This window comes from Triticum aestivum, chromosome 7A (assembly GCF_018294505.1).
Source record: "Triticum aestivum cultivar Chinese Spring chromosome 7A, IWGSC CS RefSeq v2.1, whole genome shotgun sequence".
Classification (NCBI taxonomy): Eukaryota; Viridiplantae; Streptophyta; class Magnoliopsida; order Poales; family Poaceae; genus Triticum; species Triticum aestivum.
In genome coordinates, this window is record NC_057812.1 from 740,495,843 (window position 1) to 740,522,145 (window position 26,303).

The 26,303-nt window shown below is 40.2% G+C and overlaps 1 protein-coding gene and 1 long non-coding RNA gene across 2 annotated transcripts in view; one reads left to right on the forward strand and one right to left on the reverse strand.

Moving 5' to 3' along the window:
• Window positions 1–17,293, forward strand: part of LOC123149897 (uncharacterized) — an 80,759-nt gene extending 63,466 nt beyond the window's left edge. The window contains exon 3 of the long non-coding RNA XR_006474878.1: window positions 17,193–17,293. This is a non-coding gene — a long non-coding RNA (uncharacterized lncRNA). The remainder of the gene's footprint in view (window positions 1–17,192) is intronic.
• A 1,086-nt stretch (window positions 17,294–18,379) lies between these two features.
• LOC123149893 (protease 2) lies at window positions 18,380–24,529 on the reverse strand. The gene is made up of 11 exons (XM_044569668.1): window positions 24,219–24,529; window positions 23,178–23,458; window positions 22,891–23,085; window positions 22,193–22,539; window positions 21,082–21,373; window positions 20,383–20,541; window positions 19,631–19,996; window positions 19,222–19,287; window positions 19,066–19,114; window positions 18,853–18,976; window positions 18,380–18,716 (listed from the first exon to the last, which is right to left on the reverse strand). The coding sequence occupies exons 1-11, from the start codon at window positions 24,391–24,393 to the stop codon at window positions 18,626–18,628; spliced, it is 2,145 nt and encodes a 714-aa protein (XP_044425603.1). The 5' UTR covers window positions 24,394–24,529; the 3' UTR covers window positions 18,380–18,625.
• Window positions 24,530–26,303: the final 1,774 nt, after the last annotated feature.

Consider the following 26,303-nt stretch of genomic DNA (forward strand, 5'->3'; position numbering starts at 1 on the left):
TCGTTACAATTTACCTTATCACAAAACTATCTGTTACCACTTATTTCAGTACTTGCAGAGAATACATTGCTGAAAACCGCTTATCATTTCCTTCTGCTCCTCGTTGGGTTTGACACTCTTACTTATCGAAAGGACTACGATAGATCCCTATACTTGTGGGTCATCAAGACTCTTTTCTGGTGCCATTGCCGGGGAGTGTAGCGCCTTTGGTAGGTGGAATTTGGTAAGGAAAAATTTATATAGTGTGCTGAAATTTACTGTCACTTGTTACTATGGAAAGTAATTCTGAAAGGGGCTTGTTCGGGGTATCTTCACCCCATCCAGTAGAGCAAAGAGTTGCTCCTCAACCTACTGAACCTATTGAAAATGAAACTCCTTTGGAATTTCCTTCGGGTATGATGGAAAAACTGCTAGCTAACCCTTTTACAGGAGATGGAACAAAGCAACCTGATGAGCACTTAATATATGTGGATGAAGTTTGTGGATCATTTATGGTTGCAGGTATACCCGATGATGTTGCTAAGAAGAAGGTCTTCCCTTTATCTTTGAAGGGAGATGCATTGATATGGTATAGGCTATGTGATGATATGAGATCATGGAACTATAAAAGATTGAGGTTGGAATTTCATCAAAAGTATTACCCTATGCATCTCGTTCATCGTGATCACAATTATATATATAATTTCTGGCCTCGCAAAGGAGAAAGCAACGCTCAAGCTTGGGGGAGGCTTAAATCAATGTTATATTCATTCCCCAATCATGAGCTCTCGAGAGAAATAATTATGCAAAGTTCTTATGCTCGGCTTTCTCATAATAATCAAACCATGCTCGATACTTCTTGTGCTGGCTCTTTTATGATGAAGACTATTGAATTCAGATGGAATTTATTGGATAGAATTAAACGCAACTCTGAAGATTGGGACCTCGACGAAGGTAAGGAGTCAGGTATGACACCTAAGTTTGATTGTGTTAAATCTTTTATGGACACCGATATTTACCATAAGTTTAGTACTAAATATGGACTTGACTCTGAGATAGTAGCTTCTTTCTGTGAATATTTTGCTACTTATGTTGATCTCCCTAAGGAGAAGTGGTTTAAATATCATCCTTCCATAGAAGTAAAAGTAGCTGCACCTATTAAAGTTGAAGAAAAGACTGTCGCTTATAATGATCCTATTGTTCCTACTTCTTATGTTGAGAAACCACCTTTCCCTGTTAGAGTAAAGGATCATGCTAAAGCTTCAACTGTTGCTCGTAAAAGCAATATTAGAACTTATACACCCCCTGAGCAAGTTAAAGTAGAACCTAATATTGCTATTGTTAAAGATCTCTTGTCTGATAATATTGATGGGCATGTTATTCAGTTCGAAGGTGAAACTGCTAGAATTGCTAAACATTGTGCTAAAGATAAACATAGACCTGTGGTAGGCGTGCCTGTTATTTCTGTTAAAATAGGAGATCATTGTTATCATGGCTTATGTGATATGGGTGCGAGTGCTAGTGTTATACCGCATACTTTATACGAAGAAATTAAGAATGAAATTGCACCTCCTGAGTTAGAAGGTATTGATGTCACAATTAAACTTGCCAATAGAGATACTATTTCACCAATTGGAATTGTTAGAGATGTTGAAGTCTTGTGTGGGAAAACTAAATATCTTGCTGATTTTCTTGTTCTTACTTCTCCGCAAGATAGCTTTTGTCCCATTATATTTGGTAGACCCTTCTTGAAAACTGTTAATGCTAGGATAGATTGCGAAAAGAATGTTGTTACTATTGGCTTGGATGATATGGTTCATGAGTTTAATTTCTCTAAATTTAGTAAACAACATCGTGAGGAAGAATTACCTAGTAAGGAAGAAATTATTGGTCTTGCTTCTATTGCCGTACCTCCTAGTGATCCTTTAGAACACTATTTGCTAGACCATGAAAATGATATGTTCATGAATGAAAGAAGGGAAATAGATGAAGTATTCTTTAAACAGGAACCTATTCTGCAACACAACTTGCCTGTTGAAATTTTAGGGGATCCTCCTCCACCCAAGGGTGATCCTGTGTTTGAGCTTAAACCTTTGCCTGATAATCTTAAATATGCTTATCTTGATGAAAAGAAGATATATCTTGTTATTATTAGTGCTAACCTTTCAGAGCATGAAGAAGAAAGATTATTGAAAACTCTGAAGAAGCATCGTGCTGCTATTAGATATACTCTTGATGATCTTAAGGGCATTAGTCCCACTCTATGTCAACATAAAATAAATTTGGAGGCGGGCGCCAAACCAGTTCGTGATCCTCAACGACGTCTGAATCCTAAAATGAAAGAAGTGGTAAGAAAAGAAATACTCAAGCTTCTGGAGGCAGGTATAATTTATCCCGTTGCTGATAGTCAGTGGGTAAGTCCTGTCCATTGTGTCCCTAAGAAGGGAGGTATTACTGTTGTTCCTAATGATAAAGATGAATTGATTCCACAAAGAATCATCACAGGTTATAGGATGGCAATTGATTTCCGCAAATTAAATAAAGCTACTAAGAAAGATCATTACCCCTTACCTTTTATTGATCAAATGCTAGAAAGATTATGCAAACATACACACTATTGCTTTCTAGATGGTTATTCTGGTTTCTCTCAAATACCCGTGTCGTCTAGAGATCAATCAAAGACTACTTTTACATGCCCTTTTGGTACTTTTGCTTATAGACGTAGGCCTTTTGGTTTATGTAATGCACCTGCTACCTTTCAAAGATGCATGATGGCTATATTCTCTAACTTTTGTGAAAAGATTTGTGAGGTTTTCATGGACGACTTTTCTGTCTATGGTTCCTCTTTTGATGATTGCTTGAGCAATCTTGATCGAGTTTTGCAGAGATGTGAAGAAACTAATCTTGTCTTGAATTGGGAAAAGTGCCACTTTATGGTTAATGAAGGTATTGTCTTGGGGCACAAAGTTTCTGAAAGAGTTATTGAAGTTGATAAAGCCAAGGTTGATGCTATTGAAAAGATGCCATGTCCCAAGGACATCAAAGGTATAAGAAGTTTCCTTGGTCATGCTGGATTTTATAGGAGGTTCATTAAGGACTTCTCAAAAATTTCTCGGCCTTTGACTAATTTATTGCAAAAAGATATACCATTTGTCTTTGATGATGATTGTGTAGAAGCATTTGAAATACTTAAGAAAGCATTAGTCTTTGCACCTGTTGTTCAGCCACCCGATTGGAATTTACCCTTTGAAATTATGTGTGATGCTAGTGATTATGCTGTAGGTGTTGTTATAGGGCAAAGAGTTGATAAGAAATTAAATGTTATTCATTATGATAGTAAGACTCTAGACAATGCTCAAAAAAATTATGCTACTACTGAAAAAGAGCTTTTAGCAGTTGTATTTGCTTGTGATAAGTTCAGACCTTATATTGTTGATTCTAAAGTAACTATTCACATTGATCATGCTGCTATTAAATACCTTATGGAAAAGAAAGATGCTAAACCTAGACTTATTAGATGGGTTCTCTTGCTACAAGAATTTGATTTGCATATTGTTGATAGAAAGGAAGCTGAGAACCCTGTTGCAGACAACTTGTCTAGGTTAGAGAATGTTCTTGATGACCCACTACCCATTAATGATAGCTTTCTTGATGAACAATTAAATGTTATAAGTACTTCTCGTAGTACTCCATGGTATGCTGATTATGCTAATTATATTGTTGCTAAGTTTATACCACCTAGCTTCACATACCAGCAAAAGAAAAAGTTTTTCTATGATTTAAGACATTACTTTTGAGATGATCCACATCTTTATAAAGAAGGAGTAGATGGTGTTATTAGACGTTGTGTACCTGAGCATGAACAGGAACAGATCCTATGCAAGTGTCACTCCGAGGCTTATGGAGGACACCACGCTGGAGATAGAACTGCACATAAGGTATTGCAATCTGGTTTTTATTGGCCTACTCTCTTCAAGGATGCTCGTAAGTTTGTCTTGTCTTGTGATGAATGTCAAAGAATTGTCAATATTAGTAGACGTCAAGAAATGCCTATGAATTATTCACTTGTTATTGAACCATTTGATGTTTGGGGCTTTGATTATATGGGACCTTTTCCTGCCTCTAATGGATACACACATATTGTAGTTGTTGTTGATTACGTTACTAAGTGGGTAGAAGCTATTCCAACTAGTAGTGTTGATCATAACACTTCTATTAAAATGCTTAAGGAAGTTATTTTTCCGAGGTTTGGAGTCCCTAGATATTTAATGACTGATGGTGGTTCACACTTTATTCATGGTGCTTTCCTTAAAATGCTTGCTAAATATGATGTTAATCATAGAATTGCATCTCCTTATCACCCTCAGTCTAGTGGTCAAGTAGAGTTGAGCAATAGAGAGCTCAAATTAATTTTGCAAAAGACTGTTAATAGGTCTAGAAAGAATTGGTCCAAGAAACTTGATGATGCATTATGGGCTTATAGAACTGCATATAAAAATCCTATGGGTATGTCTCCGTATAAAATGGTTTATGGAAAAGCATGTCACTTACCTCTCGAACTGGAACATAAGCCATATTGGGCTATTAAAGAGCTCAACTATGATTTTAAACTTGCCGGTGAGAAGAGGTTATTTGATATTAGCTCACTTGATGAATGGAGAACCCAAGCTTATGAAAATGCCAAGTTGTTTAAAGAAAAAGTTAAAAGATGGCATGACAAAAGGATACAAAAGTGTGAGTTTACTGTAGGTGATTATGTATTGCTATACAACTCTCGTTTAAGATTTTTTTGCAGGAAAACTTCTCTCTAAATGGGAAGGCCCCTATGTTACCGAAGAGGTCTATCGTTCTGGTGCCATAAAAATCAACAACTTCGAGGGCACAAATCCGAAGGTGATAAACGGTCAAAGAATCAAACATTATATCTCAGGTAATCCCGTAAATGTTGAAACCAATATTATTGAAACCGTAACCCCGGAGGAATACATAAGGGACACCTTACAGACCGTTTCAGACTCCGAAAAGGAATAGCTATGTGATATGGTAACTAAACCGACTCCAAAACAATTTTTAAGGCAATATTTCTCCGTTTTGGAATATTTAGAAAAATAGAAAAATAAGTAGCAGTCCGGGAAGGACACGAGGGTCCCACGAGGGTGGTGGGCGCACCCCCCTACCTCGTGAGCACCTCGTGTGCCTTCCGTACTCCATTTTCTTGCACGTTACGTATTTTGGTCGGTAAAAATTCATTATATAACCTCCCGAAGGTTTTGACTCCCGTATCACGCAAACCTCCTTTGTTCTTGTTTCGAGCTGTTTTTCTGACAAATCTAGGTTATCATGACGGCCCCAAGTGCCTCCAAGGACAAGTTCTTCGAGAATGTCATCAACCCTTACCTCGCGGAGGTGCTGCGACACCCTCAAACCATTGAGTTGCGTGATGGGTTGCTGCACATCCGCGATGAAGAGGGACCAAACGGGACCGGGAGCATGGAGACGAGGCTCGAAGCAGTGGAGCAACAAGTTTTCAAGTGCCAAGGGATGGTGGAACATGGACTCAACTCTAACCACATGATGATCGCGGAGTTCACTAGCAACCACAAGTTGGATGCTGACAACATCGGGGAGACTATCTTCAAGCTTCATGAGAAGATCGAGCACCTCCAAGCCCAAATCTATGACCTGCAAAACCAAAACTGTGAGTATGAATATAGATTCAAAAGGATGAGTTTGGCTGCAGATTTGAGGATCCCGGAGACTCGATCATGTTTCTATGATGGAGAACCTATGCCTTGGAAGATGAACGCAAGGCCCGCATCATCTACAACACCTCCACCTTCTTCACCGACAAAGGAGATATAATCACATGGGTATGGGCACTCCCCTTGGCAACTGCCAAGCTTGGGGGAGGTGCCCCGGTATTGTATCACAATCACAACTCCTGTCTTTACCATTTTTTAGTTCGATCCTATTAGTAGTATCTTGATCTAGTAGAATAAAGTTTATGGCATGATCTAGTTTTGAGTTTGCTTTATGATCTCTCTTTGTAATCGAGTCCATGAGCTATATATAATAAAGATTAGTGTTGAGTCAAGGGCTTGATTATTTTGCCATGATCTTGGGTGAATAAAAGAAAGAAGAAAAGAATAAAAGAAACAAAAAGTTCATATTGATCTTATTGAGAGTAATGACTTCACATAGAAAGAGTATGATGATTAAAAGTTGTTGGGAGTTGGTAGACATAGCTTTGGTCATTGTTGCAATTAATAGGAAGTAATAAGGAAAGACAGGTTTTCACATATAGATATATTATCATTGACATCTTTTATGATTGGGAGCACTCATTAAAATATGACATGCTAAAGGGTTGATGTTGGACAAGGAAGACAACATAATGAGTTATGTCTTTCTTATATCTGAGATAAAGTATGTTGTCATGGATCCTCTAACTTGTTGAGCTTGCCTTTCCCCCTCATGCTAGCCAAATTCTCAGCACCAAGTAGAAATACTACTTGTGCTTCCAAATACCCTTAAACCAGTTTTGCCATCAGAGTCCACCATATCTACCTATGGATTGAGTAAGATCCTTCAAGTAAGTTGTCATCGGTGCAAAGCAATAAAAATTGCTCTAAATTTGTATGATTGATTGGTGTGGGAGAAATAAGCTTTATACGATCTTGTGATGTGGAAGTAATAAAAGCGACGGACTGCATAATAAAGGTTCATATCACAAGGGGCAATATAAAGTGACGTTCTTTCGCATTGAGATTTTGTGCATCCAACCATAAAAGCGCATGGCAACCTCTGCTGCCCTCTGCGAAGGGCCAATCTTTTATTATTATCTTCTACCTTATGCAAGAGTCATGGTGATCTTCACCTTTTCTTTTTCATTTTATCCTTTGGCAAGCTCAGCATGTTGGAAAGAACATGATATATATATATATATATATATATATATATATATATATAATTGGATGTAGGGGAGCACGAACCATTATTGTTGACATTACCCTTGAGGTAAAAGGTTGTGGGGCAAAACTATAAGCCCCTATCTTTCTCTGTGTCCGATTAAAACTCCGTAACCACAAGTATTGCGTGAGTGTTAGCAATTATGGAGGACTAAATGATAGTTGAGTATATGGACTTGCTTTTCAGCTCTGACATAGACTCTTTCCGATGTTATGATAAATTGAAATTGCTTCAATGACTGAGATTATAGTTTGTCGGAGCCAATAAGGTTTATGATTTATACTCTTGCATTGTGAATAGATCATCACTTGAACATAAGTAATCATACGACAAAATCTATATATGTTGCTATTATGAGATTAATCATGATGCCTTCATGTCCGTATTTTATTTTTATCGACGCCTCTACCTCTAAACATGAGGACATATTTATTGTTATCGGCTTTTCGCTTGAGGACAAGCGAGGTCTAAGCTTGGGGGAGTTGATACGTCCATTTTGCATCATGCTTTTATATCGATATTTATTGCATTATGGGCTGTTATTTCACTTTATGTCACAATACTTATGGCTATTCTCTCTTATTTTACAAGGTTTACATGAAGAGGGAGAATGCCGGCAGCTGGAATTCTGGGCTGGAAAAGGAGCAAATATTAGAGACCTATTCTGCGCAACTCCAAAAGTCCTGAAACTCCACGGAACATCTTAAAATAAATAAAGAAAATTCCTCGCCAAAGATGAAGGCCAGGGGGCCCACACCCTGCTCACGAGGGTGGGGCGCCCCCCCCCCCTCCTAGGGTGCGCCCCCTACCTCGTGGGCCCCCTGGTGGGTCTCTGATGTCCATCTTCTGCTATATGAAGTCTTTCGATGAGAAAAAAATCAGTGGGAACTTTTTGGGACGAGACTCCGCCGCCACGAGGCGGAACCTTGGCGGAACCAATCTAGAGCTCCGGCAGAGCTGTTCTGCCGGGGATACTTCCCTCCGGGAGGGGGAAATCATCACCATCGTCATCACCAACGCTCCTCTCATCAGGAGAGGGCAATCTCCATCAACATCTTCACCAGCACCATCTCATCTCCAAACCCTAGTTCATCTCTTGTATCCAATTCTTGTCTCAAAGTCCGGGATTGGTGCTAGTAGGTTGCCAGTAGTGTTGATTACTCCTTGTAGTTGATGCTCGTTGGTTTATTTGGTGGAAGATCATATGTTCAAATCCTATATGCATATTATTACCCCTCTGATTATGAACATGAATATGCTTTGTGAGTAATTACGTTTGTTCCTAAGGACAAGGGAGAAGTCTTGCTATTAGTAGTCATGTGAATTTGGTATTCGTTTGATATTTTGATAAGATGTATGTTGTCTAGCCTCTAGTGGTGTTATGTGAACGTCGACTACATGACACTTCACCATTATTTGGGCCTAGAGGAAGGCATTGGGAAGTAATAAGTAGATGATGGGTTGCTAGAGTGACAGAAGCTTAAACCCTAGTTTATGTGTTGCTTCGTAAGGGGATGATTTGGATCCACATGTTTCATGCTATGGTTAGGTTTACCTTAATACTTTTGTTGTAGCTGTGGATGCCTGCAATAGAGGTTAATCATAAGTGGGATGCTTGTTCAAGTAAGAACAGCACCCAAGCACAGGTCCACCCACATATCAAATTATCAAAGTATCGAACGCGAATCATATGAACGTGATGAAAACTAGCTTGACGATATTCCCATGTGTCCTCGGGAGAGCTTTTCCTATTATAAAAGTTTGTTTCGGCTTGTCCTTTGCTACAAAAAGGATTGGGCCACCTTGCTGCACTTTATTTACTTTTGTTACTTGTTGCTCGTTACAATTTACCTTATCACAAAACTATCTGTTACCACTTATTTCAGTACTTCCAGAGAATACCTTGCTGAAAACCGCTTATCATTTCCTTCTGCTCCTCGTTGGGTTCGACACTCTTACTTATCGAAAGGACTACGATAGATCCCCTATACTTGTGGGTCATCACACCACTAGAGGAAAGACAACATGCATCTCATTAAAATATCAAACGAATACCAGATTCACATGACTACTTATAGCAAGACTTCTCCCATGTCCTCAGGAACAAATGTAACTACTCACAAATCATATTCATGTTCATAATCAGAGGGGTATTAATATGCATAAAGGATCTGAACATATGATCTTCCACCGAATAAACCAACTAGCATCAACTACAAGGAGTAATCAACACTACTAGCAACCCACAGGTACCAATCTGAGGTTTTGAGACAAAGATTGGATACAAGAGATGAACTAGGGTTTGAGATGAGATGGTGTTGGTGAAGATGTTGATGGATATTGACCCCCTCCCGATGAGAGGATCGTTGGTGATGACGATGGTGATGATTTCCACTACCGGAGGGAAGTTACCCCGGCAGAACAGCCCCACCGGAGCCCTAGATTGGTTCCACCAAGGTTCCGCCTCGTGGCAGCGGAGTTTCGTCCCGTGAGCTAGCTTATGATTTTTTCCTTGACGAAAGACTCCATATAGCCAAAGATGGGCATCAGAGAGCTGCCAGGGGCCCACAAGGCAGGGGGCGTGCCCAGGGGGTAGGGCGCGCCCCCACCCTCGTGGACGGTCGGTGGCCCCCCTCTGGTACTTCTTTCGCCCAATATTTTTTATATATTCTGAACTTTTGGAGTTGTGCAGAATAGGTCTCTAATATTTGCTCCTTTTCCAGCCCAGAATTTCAGCTGTCGGCATTCTCCCTCTTCATGTAAACCTTATAAAATAAGAAAGAATAGGCATAAGTATTGTGACATAATGTGTAATAACATCCCATAATGCAATAAATATCAATATAAAAGCATGATGCAAAATGGATGTATCAACTCCCCCAAGCTTAGACCTCGCTTGTCCTCAAGCGAAAGCCGATATCGAAAAATATGTCCACATGTTTAGAGATAGAGGTGTCGATAAAATAAAATATGGACATGAGGGCATCATGATCATTATTATAACAGCAACACACACACACACACACACACACACACACACACACACACACACACACACACACACACACACACACACACACACACACACACACATATATATATATATATATATATATATATATATATATATATTTCCATATGATCTCTTATGCTAGAGTAACAATTCATTCACAATTTCAAGTATGAATCATAAACTTCATTGAAAACTAACAACCTATAATCTCAGTCATTGAAGCAATTGCAATTTATCATAACATCAGAAAGAGTCAATATAAGAGCTTTTCAGCAAGTCCACATACTCAACTATCATTTAGTATTTCACAATTGCTAACACTCACACAATATTTATGGGTATGAAGTTTTAATCGGACATAGAGAAAGATAGGAGCTTATAGTATTGCCTCCCAACCTTCTACCTCAAGGGTAATGTCAACAATAATAGTTCATGAAAACTCGCATCCAATTAGCTATATATATATATATATATATATATGGATCTTTGCAACACGTTGTGCTTGCCAAAGGATAAAATGTAAAAAGGAAAGGTGAAGATCACCGTGACTCTTTGCATGAAGTATAAGCCAAGAATAAAAGATAGGCCCGTCGCAGAGGGAAGCAGAGGTTGTCATGTGCTTTTATGGTTGGATGCATGAAGTCTTAATGCAAAAGAACGTCACTTTATATTGCCACTTGTGATATGGACCTTTATTATGCAGTCTGTCGCTTTTATTCCTTCCACGTCACAAGATCGTATAAAGCTTATTTTATCCACACTAATAAATCATACATATTTAGAGAGCAATTTTTATTGCTTGCAGCGATGACAACTTACTTGAGGGATCTTACTCAATCCATAGGTAGATATGGTGGACTCTCATGGCAAAACTGGTTTTAAAGGTATTTGGAAGCACAAGTTGTATCTCTGCTTGGTGCAAAGAATTTGGCTAGCATGAGAGGGAAAGGCAAGCTCAACATGTTGGATGATCCATGAAAATATAATTTATTTCAGATGTAAGAAAACATAACCCATTACGTTGTCTTCCTTGTCCAACATCAACTCTTTAGCATGTCATATTTTAATGAATGCTCACAATCATAAAAGATGTCCAAGATAGTATATTTATATGTGAAAACCTTTCTTTCTTTATTACTTCCTATTAATTGCAACGATGACCAAAACTATGTTTGTCAACTCTCAACCACTTTTATTCATCATACTTTTTATATGTGAAGTCATTACTCTCCATAAGATCCATATGATCTCTTTAATTATTTCTATTCTTTCTCTTTTATTTTATTTTTCTCAAGATCATAGCAAGATAATCAAGCCCTTGACTCAACACTAATCTTTATTATATATATAGCTCACGGACTCGATTACATAGAAGGATCATAAAGCAAAACTCAAAACTAGATCATACTAAAACTTTATTCTACTAGATCAAGATATTACCAAAAGGATCGAACTAAGAAAAATGGTGATATGATACCGGGGCACTCCCCCAAGCTTAGCAGTTTCCAAGGGGAGTGCCCATACCCGTGTGTTCATGCCTCCTTCTTCTGGGGTGGTGATGTGATATTCTTGGCGATGATGCCCCTCGGGATACGATTCTCTTCCTCGAGCTTATTGACTTGCTGCTTGAGGTCCATTATTTCCTTACGGAGCTTGCCCGTAACGGCTAAAGCTCCTTTCACCCAAGGATGTTGCATGGCTGCGGGAGAAGTAACACTCTTTTTCATATTTTCATAAGAAAGAAACCTAACATTGGAAGGTATGACCGAGTTTGGAATAGCTGAGCTCTGCAGTTCCCCCATTGTGAATCCGGCTCGGAAACGAGATGTAACTTCTTGATCCTCCTCCATTGCATCTATCCTTTTCAAGTCGGCCCCCATCTTTTCCTCAGTTGATGGCCCAAAGTGGTCAGTACTGCTGTTTGCTCTTGGCCTAGTTGTCGGATGAGACACCCGACTCTCCCCGACTGACTCTTGAGAAGACATCTAGCTCTAAATCCGCGGGAGAAATAGCTCGAAACAAAAAAAAGAGGATATTTGCGTGATACGGTGGTCAAAACCTTTGGGAGATTATATAATGAATTTTTATCGACCAAAAGAAGTATCGTGCAAGAAAACGGAGTCCGGAGAGCACACGAGGTGCCCACGAGGCAGGGGGCGCGCCCTCCACCCTCGTGGACGCCTCGTGTCCTTCTCGGACTGCTTCTCATTTTCCTATTTTCTTAAATATTCCAAAACAGAGAAAAATTGCTATTAGAACTGTTTTGGAGTCGGTTTACTTACTGTACCTCATACCTATTCCTTTTCGGAGTCTAAAACGTTCTGGAAAGTGTTCTTTATGTATTCCTCCGGGGTTACGATTTCAATAACATTAGTTTTAAAATTTATGGGATTACCTAAGATATAATGTTTGATTCTTTGACCATTCACCACCCTCGGATTAGTGCCTTCGAAGTTGTTGATTTTTATGGCACCAGAATGATAGACCTCCTCGATAATGTAAGGACCTTCCCATTTTGAGAGGAGTTTGTCTGCAAAAAATCTTAAACAAGATTTGTATACTTAATCACCTACATTAAACTCGCGTTTTTGTATCCTTTTGTCGTGCCATCTTTTAACTTTTTCTTTAAACAGTTTGGCAATTTCATAGGCCTGGGTTCTCCATTCATCAAGTGAGCTAATGTCAAATAACCTCTTCTCACCGGCAAGTTTGAAATCATAATTGAGCTCTTTAATGGCCCAATATGCCTTATGTTCTAGTTCGAGAGGTAAGTGACATGCTTTACCATAAACCATTTTATACGGAGACATACCCATAGGATTTTTATATGTAGTTCTATAAGACCATAATGCATCATCAAGTTTCTTGGACCAATTCTTTCTAGATCTATTAACAGTCTTTTGCAAAATTAATTTAAGCTCTCTATTACTCAATTATACTTGGCCACTAGATTGTGGGTGGTATTGAGATGCAATTATGTGGTTAACATCATACTTAGCAAGCATTTTACGAAAGGCATCATGAATAAAATGTGAACCACCATCAGTAATTAAATATCTAGGGACTCCAAACCTCGGAAAAATAACTTCTTTAAGCATCTTAATAGAGGTGTTATGATCAGCGCTACTAGTTGGAATAGCTTCTACCCACTTAGTAACATAATCAACAACAACTAAAATATGTGTATACCCATTAGAGGAAGGAAACGGTCCCATATAATCAAAACCCCAAACATCAAATGGTTCAATAACAAGTGAATAATTCATAGGCATTTCTTGACGTCTACTAATATTACCAATTCTTTGACATTCATCACAAGACAATACAAACTTACGGGCATCCTTGAAGAGAGTAGGCCAATAAAAACCGGATTGCAATACCTTATGTGCAGTTCTATCTCCAGCATGGTGTCCTCCATAAGACTCGGAGTGACACTTGCGTAGGATCTGTTCCTGTTCATGCTCAGGTACACAACGTCTAATAACACCATCTACTACTTCTTTATAAAGATGTGGGTCATCCCAGAAGTAATGCATTAAATCAAGAACTTTTTCTTTTGCTGGTATGTGAAACTAGGTGGTATAAACTTAGCAACAATATAATTAGCATAATCAGCATACCATGGAGCAGTATGAGAAGCATTTATGACAGCTAATTGTTCATCAGGAAAGCTATCATCAATAGGTAGTGGGTCATCAAGAACATTCTCTAGCCTAGACAAGTTGTCTGCAACAGGGTTCTCAGCTCCCTTTCTATCAATAATATGCAAATCAAATTCTTGTAGCAAGAGAACCCATCTAATAAGTCTAGGTTTAGCATCTTTCTTTTCCATAAGATATTTAATAGCAGCATGATCAGTGTGAACAGTTACTTTAGAATCAACAATATAGGGTCTGAACTTATCACAAGCAAATACAACTACTAAAAACTCCTTTTTAGTAGTAGCATAATTTCTCTGAGCACTGTCTAGAGTTTTACTAGCATATTGGATAACATTTAATTTATTATCAACTCTTTGTCCTAGAACAACCCCTACAGCATAATCACTAGCATTACACATATTTTCAAATGGTAAATTCCAATCAGGTGGCTGAACAATAGGTGCAGAAATCAAAGCTTTCTTAAGTAGTATTTCAAATGCTTCTACACAATCATCATCAAAGACAAAAGTAACATCTTTTTGTAAGAGATTAGTCAGAGGCCAAGAAGTTTTAGAGAAGTCCTTAATGAACCTCCTATAAAAACCGGCATGACCAAGGAAACTTCTTATACCTTTGATGTCCTTAGGACACGGCATCTTTTAAATAGCATCTACCTTAGCTTTATCGACTTCAATACCTCTTTCGGAAATTTTATGCCCCAAGACAATACCTTCATTAACCATAAAGTGGCACTTCTCCCAATTCAAGACAAGATTAGTTTCTTCACATCTCTGCAAAACTCGATCAAGGTTGCTTAAGCAATCATCAAAAGAAGTTCCATATACGGAGAAATCATCCATGAAAACCTCAACAATGTTTTCACAAAAGTCAGACAATATAGCAGTCATACATCTTTGAAAGGTAGCAGGTGCATTGCATAAACCAAAAGGCATACGTCTATAAGCAAAGGTACCGAAAGGGCAAGTAAAAGTTGTCTTTTCTTGATCCTATTTTGACACAGGTATTTGAGAGAAACTGGAATAACCATCTAGAAATCAAAAATGTGTATGTTTCGATAATCTTTCTAGCATTTGATCAATAAAAGGTATAGGGTAATGATCCTTTCTCGTAGCTTTATTTAATTTGCGGAAATCAATTACCATTATATGACCTGTAACAATTCTTTGTGGAATCAATTCATCTTTATCATTAGGAACAACAGTAATTCCTCCCTTCTTAGGGACACAATGGACAGGACTTACCCACTGACTATCAGCAACGGGATAAATTATACATGCCTCTAGAAGCTTTAGTATTTCTTTTCTTACCACTTCCTTCATCTTAGGATTTAACCGTCGTTGGTGATCAACAACCGGTTTCGCGTCTTTCTCCAATTTTATTTTGTGCTGGCATAGAGTGGGACTAATGCCCTTAAGATCATCAAGAGTATACCCAATATCGGCACGGTGCTTCTTCAGAGTTTTCAATAATTTCTTTTCTTCATGCTCTGAAAGGTTAGCACTAATAATAACAGGATATATCTCTTTCTCATCAAGATAAGCATATTTAAGAGTATCAGGTAAAGGTTTAAGCTCAAACACGGGATCGCCCTTGGGTGGAGGAGGATCCCCTAGGATTTCAACAAGCAAGTTGTGTTTCAAAATAGGTCCCTGTTTAAAGAATACTTCATCTATTTCCCTTCTTTCATCCATAAACATATCATTTTCATGGTCTAGCAAATATTGTTCTAAAGGATCATTAGGAGGCACGGCAATAGAAGCAAGACCAATAATTTCATCTTTACTAGGCAATTCTTTATCATGGGGTTGTCTATGAAATTTAGCAAAGTTAAATTCATGAGACATATCCCCTAAATCAACAGAAACAATATACTCATTGCAATCTATCTTAGCATTAACAGTATTCAAGAAGGGTCTACCAAATATAATGGGACAAAAGTTATCTTGTGGGGAACCAAGAACAAGAAAATCAGCAGAATATTTAACTTTCCCACATAAGACTTCAACATCTCTAACAATCCCAACTGGTGAAATAGTGTCTCTATTAGCAAGGTTAATTGTAACATCAATTTCCTCTATCTCAGCAGGTGCAACATCATGCATAATTTCTTTGTATAAGGAATGGGGTATTGCACTAGAACCCATATTACATAAGCCATGATATCAATGATCTCCTATTTTAACTGAAATAATAGGCATGCCTACAATAGGTCTATGTTTATGTTTAGTATCATGTCTAGCAATTCTAGCAGCTTCATCACAGAAGTAAATAACATGCCCATCAATATTATCAGCCAAGAGATCTTTAACCATAGCAACACTTGGTTCAACTTTAATTTGCTCAAAGGGTGTAGGTGTTCTAGTATTACTCTTACAAACCACAGTTGAAGCTTTAGCGTGATCCTTTATTCTAACAGGGAAAGTTGGTTTCTCAATATAAGCAGTAGGAACAACTGGATCATTATAAGTGATAGTCTTTTCTTCAACTTTAATAGGTGCAACTACTTTTACTTCAATGGGAGGATTATATTTAAACCACTTCTCCTTAGGGAGATCAACATGAGTAGAAAAGGATTCGCAGAAAGAAGCTACTATCTCAGAGTCAAGTCCATATTTAGTGCTAAATTCACGGAAAGCATCGGTATCCATAAAAGATTTAACACAATCAAACTTAGGGGTTATACCTGACTCCTTACCTTCTCGAGATCCCAGTATTCAGAGTTGCGTTTAACTATTTCCAATAAATCCCATTTGAATTCAATAGTCTTCATCACAAAAGATCCAGTACAAGAAGTATCGAGCATGGAGCGATTATCGAGAGAAAGTCGAGCATAAAATTTTTGAATAATAATTTCTCTTGAGAGCTCATGATTGGGGCATGAATATAACATTGACTTAAGCCTCCCCCAAGCTTGAGCAATGCTTTCTCCTTCGCGAGGCCAAAAATTATATATATGGTGGTGGTGGTGGTGCAGGATTTGCTCATCAGCCTGAAGATGCTGGCCGTGAAGCGGGCGGAGACGGCTGGCCGCTCCCACCTCGCCGACACCTTCGATCTGCGCACCCTGCGGGCCCTCGGTACCACCTCAACTGCCTGCTTCTATTGCTCCACCTCAACAATCAGAGAAAAATCTGTGCTAATGACGTGCTCAAAGTTAGTTAGTTTGTTGCCACGCTTCTGTTATTCACAGTGCTCTGAATTTGTGTGCCAAAGGGGCAGATTTTAAGCACTGATACGAATTCATTGCATAGGACATTTTTCCTGATTCAGAGTTGCAGTATATAATGGTCTTCAGACAAATGCAGCTTAACCAAATATTTATGCACCCATGTGTCCTGCCTCATGACCAAATTGATAGCTACTCGGTCTTTAGGCTGACTTGGCACAAAAATACGATTTTACTAGTAGTTCTTACTTCATCTGTGAGTGTATGACGAAAGATGTAGCCGCTCTCACCCTTCCTGAATACTAGTAGCTGTTTGCTCAATGCCTTCCTTCACATGCATGTATGGTGCATCAATCACTTTGCTGAAAAAGAACATGCTTGTGCTTGTGCTCTGCTTTCCCAGGTGTTGTTTTGCTGGAAGATTTCAAACAACGGCTAAGAGAAGAAACCTCACTCAATGCAACCGGTCTTGATAAACTTGCGCTATCGAGGGATCCTGATGCGGATTGTAGCATCAGTGGTACTAGTAGTGATTCCGAGGTGTTCAGGCGGCGCAGCAAAGATCAGCCAATAAAGCCAAGCGGTGTCAAGAGGAAACGAAAGCAGACGCATGATGGGTAAGTCATTTGAGTATCCCATCAGTTTGGCTGAAGAAGTTTAGTTAAATTTAGCTCATACTGATTGATTATGCACAGTTACATCTTGTGCTCAAACTCGCTCTATGTTTTCGGAACTTTGCTTCTCTTTTCGAGGTTCCTTACGATGCAGTTATGGTGTGTTTGTGTAACAAGAGGCGAAGAGCTCGACTAGCAGATATATAGATGCCCCTTAAGTCGTTCAAAGTTTTATTTTTTGTTGAATGGATGTGACCAGGCTCACTGATGAAAGGTATTACAATTGTCATCCTGCATCATGTGGAAGCCACCTTAATTGTTGGCTGTTCTGGGTGTCCGTTGCTCACTTCAACTTTTGCATCTATTCCTGGGAGCTTGTAGCTTGCCAGATAAACAGGTGATTATACCCACCATGCTCTGGCTTTGGGACGAATTTGTCCAAAGTATAACAGTTTTGTCTGACAATTCTATGGTTGTAAAGGTACCAAGAATATACAGAGCTAATTGTTGCAATGATGTGTTTTCCACCGGCCTTTATCTAGTGAAAGACATTCATTCCTGGAACTCATAGGTGCAACATTTTGTGGCTTTGAGGAGAACTTGCCTCGGGAATTAGGATGTCCCAAAGCACAACAGTTGTGTCTGACAATGTGTATGTACAGATACCAAGTGCAGTTTACTGAATATGAATTTAATTGGTGTGCCTTCAGTTCGAGACTGCAACTCATGGCATGATGAATTTTCTATCAGGTAGGGCAAATCAAGCCCATCAATTAGGCAGAAAGACGGTTTAAATAAAAGGCAATTTTTTTTTGCGGGGTAAAAGGCAATTAAGTAAGCGCTTAGGCAGAAGGACTGGCTGCTGGATTAATGAATCACGACTTCTGTTTCTATATCATCATCAAACCAAACCATGATAGCAAACACAAGGACTGCACTTCCAATCTTGTGCTCCCCCACACGTCAAACGCACAAGTTAAAAAGGGATCGCACTTCCTTATCATCAAGACCAAACCACGATACCGAAACAAAGGATCGCTCCTCCCATTCTTGCTAAACAACAGTGTCAAAGGTTCAGTTGCTAGTCCACTCCCTCACATCACAGGCCACAACTAATTCATATGGCTTCCTTTCTTACCCACCATTTTGGGCAAATCAGAAGAAGTGTCTAAAAAATGAAATCCATGCAGTTACTGACGGCGACGACGGATATGTGCGCACGTCACAGCGAAGAAGCTGTCGTTGGAGTCATCATGCCCAGCGCCTTGAGGATGAATGCGTAGGTGAAGGCGTCTTCTCGCAACTTCTCAAACCTGCAAGTTAAAACAACAACAGTTAGGCCGAAAAGCACAATTTTATTTGTTCCTTTTTGGCACTAATAACAGATGCCACGTCAAAAAAGAAGAAATCAAACGCAAAGGAGTAATGTCTCGTTTGCTATTTATTTACCTCCCCGACTTGGAGAAGTGCCCGGCGCCGAGCTCGCACTTGAACAGCAGGAGGTTGTCGTCTGTCTTGAGCTCCCTCAGCTTCGCCACGAACTTGGCAGGCTCCGAGTACATCACACGAGGATCTGTTTGCCACGGAGTAGTTAGCTGTGAGTATAATCTGGTGTTAACGGCTAACGGTAGCCAAAAGAAACTCAAAATCCAAGGGCAATACCATTTAAGCCAGCAGTAACGAGAATGTGGGGATAGTCTTGTGCTTTTACCTGCAGCAGAGGGACAGACATCTCAGGTAAATACATTTCGGCAGCCAGCCTCGATACCATGCAGGGCAAGAAAACACATATATCACAAAATAAAGATCAGCACTTACGTTATCAACAGGAGAATAAGATTTCATGTAATAGTAGTATTCTTCTTTCCTTGGATCACCCCACTCCTGAATCAATAAGATGTGTTGGTGAGAGCAGAAACAAAACTGCAGGTGCGCAATGCAATGAAAGTTGATACCTAGAATAAATACATAACAAGACTAAAGCACGTGCATGGCCAATGGGCATGCACCGATTACACACAGGGCAAATTATTTGCTTCCTATTTATTTTTTATTTTTTATCACAAGGATATATATGTCTCAGACATGCCCATCAAGCAATATTGGCCTAAGCCTGGTTTGGATCAAAGGCCAAGCTAACCTATGTCTAACTGAAGCAAGTGCACAAAGTGACAATATGACAGTGAATCATGCAAACAAAATTAATGGCAACGTAGGGGATCAATACCTCCCATTCAGCTGTAGTCAACGGGATAGTTGGGTCAAGCATAGTTGTGAGAACATCGACAAAAGGCACCCCAGCAACAGCTGCCTTGAATAAGTCGGGCCTCATATTTAGGACATCACCCATCAACAGGCCACCTGCACTTCTTCCGTTGATGCAAAGCTTTTCTTTCGTACAGTACTTGTTTTCTATCAAGTGCTCAGCACAGGCAATGAAATCAGTGAAAGTGTTTTTCTTCTTCAACAGCTTTCCATCTTCATACCAATTCCGGCCCATTTCACCACCTCCACGGATATGAGCTATCACGTATACAAAACCCCTGTCCACCAGAGAGAATCTTGATCCCCTGAAAGTCGGGTCGATGCATATCTGTTGCCACAAGGAATGTGTAAGCAGTGAGCATGGTTAGCAGCAGCACAACACACTAATTGCTAAAAGCTGAAATGTGTTGATAGCCTCAGTTATATGACAATTTTTACATGAGTTAAAAGGAAACATGTTTTTACAGTTGCTCAGCAGACTTTACCAAACATACAATAACCGAAACCAGTACTATCAGAGAGGCAAAAAAAATCCCTGTTTAGGCTCTCTTTACAAGGGTGTGCCACCCTAAGCAAATTTGCATTTCAATTTTCTTGCATGTGCCCCCTTAATTTTCAAGACAAACCAAATATGTTTGCATGATCTATATGATACTCTACAAGATTGTAGAAACTTGCTATTTAAAGGAGTTAATAACATCATAGAGTCCATACCTCATACGAGCCATATCCATATAGCAGCATGGGGTCTGAGCCATCAAGCTTCACCATATCTTTTCTGTAAAGAACGGACATGGGGATCTGAGTTCCATCAGAAGCAGCAGCCCATTTTCTCTCTGTTACATAGTTTGACACATCAAATCCACCTAAAACCTGAGAAAATCAAATATGGGTTCATAAGAGTTCTTTCTATTGAAATTGGTGAATAAATTAACACATTTGTTAGAATCAAGCAGACACCAAAATGTAGATGTAGATGGACCTAGAGCATTTACTGCACAAGAGGACAATGCTTGCATCGTGAACTAACAAAATCAAATCACTGAATATTTGGTGTCTCACGATTATTTCACCTTCCTTCTAAAAATACATGTCATTGTTATTTATGTACAGTAAAAATGACACATGTGGAATCAGACAGAGTATTAGGCTTGTAGTATAAAACAAAGCAAGTGCAAAGTTCTTCTGTTCTAATACTGAAACATACTGTCAGAATAATCAAGCAAATTAAGGACAGTATAAGAATCAAACAAGAAGTAATCAAATGATTTCCAACTGGAAATTCTGATATTCATTGTGCTTGGTTGCCACGTAAGAAGGGGGATCCTAAACCAGGCGCACGGTTTGTTCCCATAGCACTGGTAGTGTTAAACATAGATACATCAAAGCTAAATGGTGCAGGTGATAACTTACAGTGTCGATTTTCTTCAATACCGACACCCCCGTATCCATGTCATAGTCAAAGATAGAGGGTGGCGTCCTCATTGAGCTATAATAAAAGCGAACAACATTTGAATGGAACTGTGATGGCTCAGGTTCCACTGCATATGCTGGATCAATAAAATCAATTGCCCGTCCTCCCTGAAGTTGCCCAACTGCCTCTCCAGTGGCTGGTAGGCGATAGACAGTTGCTTTTGGTAGACCATTCTCACGCTCATATACAGCAATGTGATTCTCAAAGAGTTGGACATCCTGAATTTTCACACTGCAAGGAGTTTCAGGTTTTTAAACAATAGTGCTACTTCATGTTGTCAATCAGAGTTGTACATCTATTGATAAGAAGAGCAAGTCACAGTCAATTAAATTTGCAACGAACAACTTTAACTGGTAGGTGTGTGCAGTTGTCAAATTGATGTGGATAATACATGACTATCCTAGTATAATCTAACACCATCCTTTACCGCAGATATTTTGAGTATATTAGAGATAACCCTGGAGTGTCCTTTTCATGGCATCAAGCTTCTGACCTGCTTTGTAACTGTAATAAACAAAACCTAGGAAGCAGATGTAGGTAAATCTAGAACTTAGTATTGCCATCATACCAATGATCCATATGCCCAAGATTACTACAACATGTAAAGAGTTAACAGGCTTGTGCCCACATGTTTGAAGATACCAGTAAGAACAGGTTCATTACTATCCAATCATGGTGTCAATTATGTACAAGCAAGATCTGAAAAATAAAGTACAATCTTCTCCAGATCTGTAAACCAGAACTAAGTCTACAGCGAAGTTTCATGCTCGAGCCTGGAGCTACAGAATGTTTACGTGAAGGTTTCTAGAAATAAGATTGATGAGTTATGGAAACAATGTCTTATTTTGGAATAATGTCCAAGCTCAGAAATATCATGCTTTTTCTATTACCGTTTCTATATCCTCCAAGTAGGTATATCACAAATAAATACAATAATACAAAAATATTATATTGAGGATGGTGTTTCAATAAACAATTGTGTAGTTGTCTACCAGCATACAATCCATCAACGACAAGACTGACCTTCCAGACATAAATTAAGTTTATTACCTTTCTCTATGCGGTAGCAAGACAGTAGTCTCAGCTACATTATTCAACGGGCAAGCAACCAATTCGGAGTTGTAGAATTCTTCGCTTCTCCTTGTAATATAGAAATGGTTTCCACGGTGACTTGCTGTTGTATCAATGCCATCTACACGAGGTGTCAAAACTGCGAGCTCCTTGCTCTGACTGGGTATGTCTAGGTAAAATATAAAACTTGTATTTTTGCTTCCAGATCCAACAAATAAATACTTTTTGCTTTCAGAAGCATGAAGACCAAGTGAAAATGTGTCATCCTTTTCATGATACAGGCATGTATCATCCGATTGATCAGTTCCTAACTTGTGTAACCATACCTGCAAAAGCCCATAAATGATAAAGACTCGATAAACTATTACAAACACTGGAAACTTGGTACTGTAATATCATATTATAAAACATATATGGGCCAAAGAATAACTGAATACTTTTTCTTGAATTGCACATGAGGACTTCAAGAAACTTTTTGCCACTACAAGAAAATAACATTAAAAGAATTGGTATGCAGGGAACAACACCATGCACAACATTGCAACCAATGACAAATAGAGCATTCACACTACATAAATCACAGCATCATTATTTTGTTCTTTTGTCTAGTGTGTATGCAGGTTACTAGCATAGATCAGGATAATTTCATGTAGGAGAAAGAAGAAGAGTTAACATACTTTATCTGGTCGAAGAATATTGTCCATTGTTATGTAAACAAGGTTGTCATCACCGGCCCACTCAATGTCAGAAGTAATTGCTTTCAGTGGTTGCCCAACATACTGTCCACTCTCTGCGTCAATGACAAAAACAGTGTAGATTTCATCACCCTTTGTGTCCTCTGCGTACGCAACTAGCTTGCCACTGGGACTGACCTGAAATGTGAGTGAAGCATTCAAGTGGTGGGACATTAACAATCAAACATACACACATGGAGAAGAGGACGGGTCCACAAGCACAACCATACCTTGAAAGCCCCGATGCTGTAGTAGTCATGGCCCTCAGCCTTTAAATTCTCGTCCAGAATAATATGCTCAGCAGGCGCATCAGGGCCTGTGGGCATCTCATCGTGGACTGTAACAGGGCCATCGGTCGGCACAAGACGCCTGCAGCGTTGCGCATACTCCTTGCCGGTCAATGTTCTTTTGTAGTAGTAATACTGCCCCTTGCGCAGAGGCGCATCTATATCGTCTTCCTTGATTCTCCCTCGGATCTCAGCGAATATTTCGTCCTCAAGTTGCTTGGTATCTGGAGGACATAAAATAGCAGATATAAACCAAAATGCAGCACACTAAGACCAAAAATACTTCAGCTTATGTGGTCTGGTCCGAAAAACAGTTCATTCTGCACGTGCATTCGCCATCGATCCCCACTACCAGGCACAAGCGGAGGGATTGTACTAGTAATCAAGCTCAACGGACTGATAATCAGGTTAATTTCGTTCTCAAGTTGTCTGGTATCTGGAGGACATAAAATAGCAGATATAAACCAAAAAGCAGCACACCATGCTAAGACCAAAAAAAAAAAAAAAAACCACTTCAGCAGATGTGGCCTGGTCTGAGAATGCAGTTATCATTGTGCGCATTCGTTTGCCATCGATCCCCACTACCAGGCACATACTATACATCGTAGCCCCATAACATTACAACCGCCCCCGCAGCATAAGCGGAGGAATTCCACTAGCAATAATCAGGCAGAACGGACTGATAATCAGGTAAATTCCGCTGATCCGGCACTAGCAGTGCTGCTTGATCTACTAATCGCCGCAATTCTAGTGCCATGGCATATTACTAGGTAATCAATCTAGGTGAAGCTAGGCACACTAAATATCTACTAAAGCGATCTGCTCGCTCAGATCCCCTAGAAGCATGAAGCAACCATATCATCATAGGAGTAAGCCTGCACACAGATCGAAGCAAAACCACCGAGCGAGTAGCAAGCAAGCGTGGCATCTATCTATCCCAGGGGAGGAGGACAAGCGAGCGAGTAGGCTGCTGATCTCACTGACCGGACATGAGGGCGGCGGTGTAGTCGTTCTCTGCGCGGAGGTGGGCGAGGACGGCCGGGTCGGCGCGCGCGTCGTCGCGGAGCCAGTAGTAGTCGTCGACGCGCACGTCCCCGTGCTCCGCCAGCTTCCGCGGCACCTTCCTGGCCACCGGCGCCGCCGGCGTTGGCGCGGCCATCGCGGCGGAGGAGCTGAGGGCGGAGCTCGCGTGGGGTAGGAGGAGGAGGGCGCGGCGGCGGGAGAGGAGGCGGCAGGAGTGGGGCCGGAGCGGCGGGATCGGGGGGAGAGCGAGGAGCCGACGGCGAGGCCGATGCGGAGGAGCATCGTTTATTTATTCGCCGTCGATTGTCGATGGCGATGATGACGATGGTGGGCCGCACGATTTGGGTGTTTGGGTGGCTTGGATTGGATTGGATATGGGTATATGGTATGTGGGGGTTTTCCATTTCAAAATTGCATGGCTCGAATTTGAACAAATCGTGGCCAAGAATTCAGAGAAATCCTTCTGAATTTCCCGGTCCCAGTTAGGGCATTTAGATCGGAAAAGCTATTCTAGAGAAATGTATAAACAATACAAGTAGGATACAAATGAACTGTGGCGGGCTACGGATAAAAGCTTGGGGTGGGGGGCAGAGCATACTTGAGGGGGCTTTTGTGGGGAAATAGAAAGACACGGATGACGCGTTTGGTTAGTGAGGTTTTCGTTTTCTCGCGTGCATGCCAGACTAACGATTACATCATCTGCGTTTGTTTCGGCCGTGTTGGTTTCAGTTACCTTGTAATTGCAAACCGTCCTTCACAAAAAACGAGAACACCCAATACAAGCTTGTATCGATAACACCGCTCGTCCTAATCATTTTATTCACCACGAGGACCAACCAGCAGCGGTCATTTCTTGACCACGAGGACCAACCAGCAGCGGTCGTTTCTTGACCACGAGGACCAACCAGCAGCGGTCGTTTTCTTGACCACGAGGACCAAGCAGCAAAGGTCGTTTTCTTGATCATGAGTACCAAGCAGCAGCGGAGCAGTACCATCACCACCGTCGCCAACCTCCATTCGCCTCCGCCACCATGAGCAGTAGCATTGTTGTGAACGGCTGATAATCTCAATCTCCGTCACGAGCCATCCCCAACAGCTGTCTGTCCTCCAGTCCTCCGACATCTTCTACAAGGGCAGCGACGATACTCCACGGCTTCTTATTCCCTTGCATGAACCAAACCAGAGGCGGAGGACGGAAAAAGTTTAAGGTGGGGCGAACTCTTCAGTAAAAAAAATTGATGCAAAGTTGTAATAGTCAATACACACTAACAATGCACATTAATTTTTTTCATGTGATCCTCAACAGAATAACCAAGGACAATGAATGTAAAAATGTTTAAATAGAGAAAGGATCTAAAACATACCGATAGTGCAGCTTTCAATGGCGTAGAGGACGCAAGCAATGGCAATGGCAATGCCCTACCCTTGTTCTGGAAATCTTCCTCAATTTTATCAAGGCACTACTATGTACTTCAATTATTATTTTTTTCAAATCTGCTGTTCACAACACTAAATTTCCTCTAAAAATATAAAATCAGTACAATTGCATATTACAAGCTATTAAAACTGCTACTAAAATTTAGAGATATACCCCTCTGGCCCTCTAGCTTTGCTAGCGCCTTCTCTTCCGTCTCCAGTTTCAGTTGGGGACGACGGCATGCCAAACTGCGTTTTGCTGGCCATGAAGGATGCAAAGTTGAGTGTTGACTTTTAGAACGCTAGAATAAATACACTCTAAGTTCGTGTAGGTGTAAAATCAGAGGAAGCAAGCAACCTAGCAGCTTGATTGATCTTCCACTCGCGAACTAAAAACTCGTGCCAACCAAGAGATGCATATGCATAGGTATAAGGAAAAATTACCGCCGATTCAAGGTATGGCGGCCGCCACGCCTTGCCCACTGGAGTCCTCCACCAGTGAACCAAACACATCGTGTATTCACTTACCACTAATATAATACTCCCTCCGTTCGGAATTACTTGTCTTGGAAATGGATGTATCTAGACGACAAGTAATTCCGAACGGAGGGAGTACTTCCTCCGTTCCAA